This window comes from Mastomys coucha, unplaced genomic scaffold, assembly GCF_008632895.1.
Source record: "Mastomys coucha isolate ucsf_1 unplaced genomic scaffold, UCSF_Mcou_1 pScaffold15, whole genome shotgun sequence".
Lineage (NCBI taxonomy): Eukaryota > Metazoa > Chordata > Mammalia > Rodentia > Muridae > Mastomys > Mastomys coucha.
This window is the reverse complement of record NW_022196897.1, coordinates 106,391,369-106,397,851: the sequence shown is the minus strand read 5'-3', so window position 1 is coordinate 106,397,851 and position 6,483 is coordinate 106,391,369. Positions and strand designations below refer to the sequence as shown.

The window sequence follows — 6,483 nt, the reverse complement described above, 5'->3', positions numbered from 1 at the left end:
AACATTGCAGCAAAACTGAATTTGCCTGGCAGGATGCTGACAAATTCCCATCCACTTGCTTCTTGAAAATAAAAACAAAATTCAAAACAAATCATGAATTCGAGGCCAGCTTGGTCTACAGAGTGAGTTCCAGGACAGCCAAGGCTATACAGAAAAACCCTGTCTCAAAAAAACAAAACAAAACAAAACAAAAAAGGGGATCACACACTGTGGGTTTTTTCTGACAAGTGACTTTTCTAGTTAGGATCACAATTCTAGAGAAATTAGTAAACAGGATGGGAGGTGCACTGTGCACATGTACTTAGTATATCTACACTAGTTGTTTTTCTTGTTGTGACACAATGCCTGACGAGGATAACTTAAGAAAGGTTTATTCTAGCTCACAGTTCGAGTGTGTACATTCTTCTGGGAAAGACACAGTGTTGAGAGTTGCTCTCAATGTGGAAGTAAGAGCTGGAAGTAGCTGGTTATGCTGCTGCACCTGTAGTCAGGAAGCAGAGAAAGTGATGCATGCTGGTGCTCAGCTTGCTTCTCTCTTCTACCTTTTAATTCAGTCTAGTACCCTAGCTTATGAGATGGTGTCACACAGTCAGAGTGAGTCTTCCCTTAGTTAAACTTCTCTGGAAACACCCTCACAGACATGCCAAGAGTATATCTAGTCAAGTTGATAATGAAGATTAGCCATCACAGTGCATAATGACTGATCCAATGATCATGTAGAAAGGCTTCTTTTAAGTCACTAAATGGTACTAATAAAGTTCTCTGAAATAACTAAAGGATACAGAAACAAAACAATCTATAATTCATGTATAGGTTTGGGGATGAATCTAGGAACCTAAGCTTGGATGGCCTCCCTCTGAATCTCCTTTGCTTATAAATTGAACCCCAGGCCTCTTGTATGCTTAAGGTAGACTCTGGGGGCTGGTGAGATGGCTCGGGGTAAGAGCACCGACTGCTCTTCCAAAGGTCCTGAGTTCAAATCTCAGCAACTACATGGTGGCTCAGAAACACCCGTAATGAGATCTGACACCCTCTTCCGGTGTGTCTGAAGACAGTTACAGTGTACTTATTTATAATAATAAATAAATCTTTTTTTTTTTTAAAGGTAGACTCTGAACTAGTGTCTCCAGCTTAACTGGTTTTCCTAGAACCTGGCAGTAAGACTGAAGAGTTGAGGCTCTAAAGCATTGGGTTAGGTGATGCTGAAATCTCTCTTCTGGTGCAGGTGTACACTGGGGCTATGATGAAACCAAGACTTACCTTGCAATTCTTAGTGAGACTCAGTTCTATGAAGCCCTCCAGAACTGTCACCGCAACAGCCAGTTATATGGAGCAGTTGCTGAGAGACTGTGGGAATATGGCTTCCTTAGAAGCCCAGAGCAATGTCGTACCAAATTTAAAAGCCTACAAACCAGCTATCGGAAAGTCAAGAATGGCATAGCAACAGAAACCTGCCCCTTCTTTGAAGAAATGGATGCTTTGGTGAGTGCCCCACCTACTGATGACCAGGAAAAAGAAACAGTTTCTTGCTGCCTCCAGAGAAGCAGTGAGGCTGAACCTGAGAAGCAAGATGAGGACACAGAAGAAGATTCAGATGATAATGACACTGAGATACCTCCGGAGGCTGTTGCAACCCGTGCCCCGGTCTTGTTCCAGAGCCCCAGTGGTGAGGTTCTTTATTTCTACTTTTTGAGACAGGTTTTTTTTGTTTGTTTGTTTGTTTGTTTTGTTTTGTTTTGTTTTGTTTTTAGCTGAGATTTGCCTTGAACTCACTGCAAAGCCAAGAATGTCCTTAAACTCCTGATCCTTCTGCCTCTACTTCCTAAATGGTGGTATTACAGGTGTGTGCCTCCATGCCCAACTAAGAGTATTTCAGTTTTCATAGGATAACTAGTTAAAGGGGCGCCATAGAATTTAGGAGAAAAACCTTGAGATTGAGAGCTGGCCACCATACCGAGCTCTTCTGAGTTTTATCTTTTTTCCTATGTTTTCTATCAAAACAGCTCAGTGAGAAGATGCAGATTATTAATGTGGCTTCCTTCACCACACTACAGCATCACTTGAGATAGGTTGCAAACTTTGTAGATTTACTGTTATTTTCATGTGCTGCTAAGGTGATTTAGTGCAAGTAACTTAAGCCCTAAATTTGTTAAGCATTAAGACCTTGGGCTGGAGGTATAGTTTAGTGGTAGAGTGCTTATTGTTCAACACGTCCCAGGCTCTAGGTTAATCATTCACATTGCAAATAAAACAAAACTTACATTACAAGGTTGATGTAACTGTGTTACTGAGGTACTGTGTGAAGTATCCACCACAGTGCTAGATACATAGTAGGTATTCAATAAATAAAAGTTATCACTTCCATAACTCTTTAAATCAGCATTCTGATATTGCATTGAATATTAATATTTTACTAAAAATGTTGACTTCCAGATCTGGGAAATGTTAATAATCCTCTTGAAGGTACACAATACACTTTCACATATTAAATATTCTAAACATATCAAAGATCTAAGATCTCAGTCAATCCAGCAAATCTCTATTTTATGGCCCACCTTAGTGTTAAGCTTCTAGGAAATACATACACAGTTTGACACTCAGTATTTTTTTAAAGATTTATTTTATTTCATGTGTATGAGTACACTGTAGCTGGACAGATGGCTGTGAGCCATCATGTGTGTGGCTGCTGGGAATTGAACTCAGGACCTCTGCCGGCCCTGCTCGCTGCTCGCTCCAGCCCGGCTTGTTCTGGCCCCGCTGGCTCCGGCGTAATTCACTATAGCTGACTTCAGACTCACCAGAAGAGGGCGTCAGATCTCATTACAGGTGGTTATGAGCCATCATGTGGTTGCTGGGATTTGCACTCAGGACCTTCGGAGGAGCAGTCAGTGCTCTTACCCACTGAGCCATCTCGCCAGCCCGACACTCAGTATTCTTTTGCTCACAGATTTAGTCTAAGGAATTCAGGAGCCAAAGTTAACCTGAAACCTGCAAATGAGTGTAAATTCTCATAGTTTGGGATGAAAGGCTGGCATTTGCTTTTTAGAATGTTAAAAAGGTTGCCTAGTTGGGCTAAATTAAAATGTTTTTTTGCAACATTTAGGTTTTGGAGAATTTCTAGAAATGCTTCTCTTTTGAGATTATTTGTTCTTTAACAGATGCTAAGTAATTTTGTTTGTTTGTTTGTTTGTTTGTTTTTCTTTTTCTTTTTTGAGACAGGGTTTCTCTGTGTAGCTCTGGCTGTCCTGGAACTTACTCTGTAGACCAGGCTGGCCTCGAACTCAGAAATCTGCCTGCCTCTGCCTCCCAAGTGCTGGGATTAAAGGCCTGCGCCACCACCACCTGGCGCTAAGTATTTTTTTATTCCTTTTTTTTCCCCCCTCTAACATATATTGGAATGTGAGGGGGAGGGGACTTACCAAAAACTGCTTCTGGATATATAAAATTTCCAGGAGACATTCCTGAGCGTTTTCTTCTAATCCCTTTAATCACTGGCAGTGGACCAGACCACAGTAAGCCCAAGAGGCAGTGGTATGACAATGTGGAAATCTCTTTCTGTAAACCCAGAAATCGTCTTCTTTAAAAAACTGCTGACTTCTTGCTGCTCTGAGTTTTTCAGCAGATACTGGCTATTCAGAAAGGGTTGAACATTAACCAGCTTCTATCTATACAGGCTATGTAGGTGAAAGGCTTGTGATAGATCCAACATAGAGAAGAAAAACACTACAATTTAAATAATATTAATATAATACTAATTTGGGGACAAGAGCTTTTTTTCTATTTTATTTTAGTATTATTATTTGAGACAGGGTCTCATGCTTGGAGGACAATTCATGGAATTGGTTCTCTCATTCCCCTGTGTGGGTTCCAGGAATTGAACTCATGTCATCAGACTGAGCAGCCAGCACCTTTACCTGCTTAAGCCATTTCCCACCGCCACCCCCAACACCATATGAATTCAAAACGTGGAACTCACTGACCATTTATCTGTAATCCTTTAAGGTAATAGTTGTCGCTCCTAGGTTTGCTTTGTTGTGGTATGTATGATTAAGGAAATGAATAACTTTTCAAATTGTGTTCTTGTATTAGGTTTCGAGGCTGGATTTGATAATGAAAAGAATTCAAAACGGGATATTTCTGAGGAAGTACAGCTGCATAGAACATTACTTGCAAGGTCTGAAAGGAAAATTCCCTGTCATGTTAATCAAAGTAAAGCTAGTAAGAATGACTGTTCGTCAGAAAGCCAGTGGGAAAAGTCTCAAAGAGAGAAAAAAAGACAACTGGTATTCCCAGAGAAGAGTATAGGTAAAGTCCTGACTTATCAGAGGCCAGGCTTGGAAGACAGACCTTATAAATATCTCAGGTATGGCAAAAGCTTTGGCCCAAACTCCCATCTCATGTATCAGGTCTCCCATGAGGTAGAAAACCCATATAAATGCGCTGACTGTGGGAAAAGCTTCAGTCGGAATGCACGCCTCATCAGACACCAAAGAATCCACACTGGAGAAAAACCGTATAAGTGTCTTGACTGTGGAAAAGGTTTCCGTGACAGTTCCAATTTCATTACCCATCGGAGAATCCACACAGGGGAAAAGCCTTATCAGTGCGGTGAATGTGGAAAATGCTTCAATCAGAGCTCAAGTCTTATAATTCACCAGAGAACCCACACAGGGGAAAAGCCTTATCAGTGTGAAGAGTGTGGGAAAAGCTTCAGTAACAGTTCTCATTTCAGTGCACATAGGAGGATACACACAGGAGAGAGACCCCATGTGTGTACTGACTGTGGTAAGAGTTTTAGTAAGAGTTCTGACTTACGTGCACATCACAGAACGCACACAGGAGAGAAACCTTATGGGTGTCATGACTGTGGCAAGTGCTTCAGTAAGAGCTCTGCCCTTAATAAACACCGAGAGATTCATGTGCGAGAAAAGCTGCTGTCATAGTCAGTGCTTAAGTAAGTTTCTGAGGAAGCCTCAGGAAATGTATCACTCGCAAAGTCCTTTCCTGTTTGCCCAGCTGGCCTAGGAAGTACTCCTCACGATTTTGCCACTTTATTTCTTGTGCTTCCCAGATCTAGATGAGGCCAATGCCAGTGGCTTCAAGATTAAAAAGTAGATTTGGTTTGAACTGATGGTAATACCTCTTCCCTCTCGGTGCCTGTGTTGTTCCCTGAGAGAGGATGTGGTAGCATATGCTGTGGATCTCACCTATATCTTCCACTCACATTGTCATTCAGTGCACATCAATTGGAAAACCCGTTTTTCAGCAGTTTTTCAAGAAGCTGTGAGACGTGGGCCATTTTGCTCACTTAAACCTGTGCATACTCTTCATTTATCTTTAAAGAGTTTAAAGTCCATCTTGGTTCTCTCTTTTCCCAAGAATCTGGAGCTGGGGATATAGCTCAGTGGTAGAGCATTTGCCTAGTATGCACAAGGCCCTGAGTTCAAACGTGACACCCAGACACACAGACACAGACACACGAATGCGAGGAATGCACATGTGGGGGATGGGCGCAAATAGAGAGTGAAATAATGTAAGTTTTCTATAATGTAAGTTTTCTATAGTGTAAGTTTTCTTACACTGAATTTCTTAGTTTCTTCCAGATTTTACAAGGACTCTGGAAGTATATTCTGCAATAGAATATACTACATTTGATTATTCTCCCTTCTTTTCCCTCCTTGCCGCTGCCTCCTCCTCCTCCTCGTCCTCTTCCTCCTCCTCTTCCTCCTCCTCGTCCTCCCTGTATAAATTTCATCTGTCCCTTGTGGACTAGTGGTCAAAAGAGCAAACTAGAGATATGGCGATAGAAAAAGCAGTTAAGGTGCCAGCAGGAGTCATCTGTTCCTCCTGCACTCCACACCTAGTAGAGTCATGCAGCAATAATGCTCAATACTATTTGTAAGAAGCAGAACCACAGCCATCTCCCCAAGTATAGGTAAAACACACTTTACCCTAAATGACAAGGAAGTGGTGGCACTACCAATCTACACACACACACACACACACACTCACTAAACTGTATATAAATAAATTTAAGCACAAAAGTAATTACAAGTTTTCACAACCAAGTGGTATGAATTAATTCCCACATATTCATAGATACATGATAAAGCCCTGTACAGTACAAGTGAAAACACTCTACCCTGTCTTTATACAGGAAAAGAGTTAATACACAGACATATAGGTGCAAATATATAGTTGCAACATTTATAATTTTTTTAAAGGCAGGGTTTCACTATGTAGACCTGGTGACCTGTAGCTTACTATAGAGATTACACTGCCCTTGATCTCATAGAGATCCAACTGCCTCAGTCTTCAGAATGCTAATAGTAAAAGTGTGCATCACCATGAAAGGTGGCAAATGCTTTAAAGAAATTTAGTAAGCTTAATAGTGTTACTACACAAGATATACATTTTAGCCGGGCAGTGGTGGCGCACACCTTTAATCCCAGCACTTGAGAGGCAGAGGCAGGTGGATTTCTG

At 41.3% G+C, this 6,483-nt stretch overlaps 1 protein-coding gene across 2 annotated transcripts in view; it reads left to right on the top strand.

The window, feature by feature from the left end:
* Nucleotides 1-5,979, top strand: part of Zscan29 (zinc finger and SCAN domain containing 29) — an 11,423-nt gene extending 5,444 nt beyond the window's left edge. For both annotated transcript variants that reach the window (XM_031371640.1, XM_031371639.1), the window contains exons 5-6: nucleotides 1,226-1,666; nucleotides 4,090-5,979. In XM_031371640.1, the coding sequence (XP_031227500.1) occupies nucleotides 1,226-1,666; nucleotides 4,090-4,943 (1,295 nt within the window). In that variant the 3' untranslated portion in view covers nucleotides 4,944-5,979. The remainder of the gene's footprint in view (nucleotides 1-1,225; nucleotides 1,667-4,089) is intronic.
* The last annotated feature ends 504 nt before the right edge of the window (nucleotides 5,980-6,483 follow it).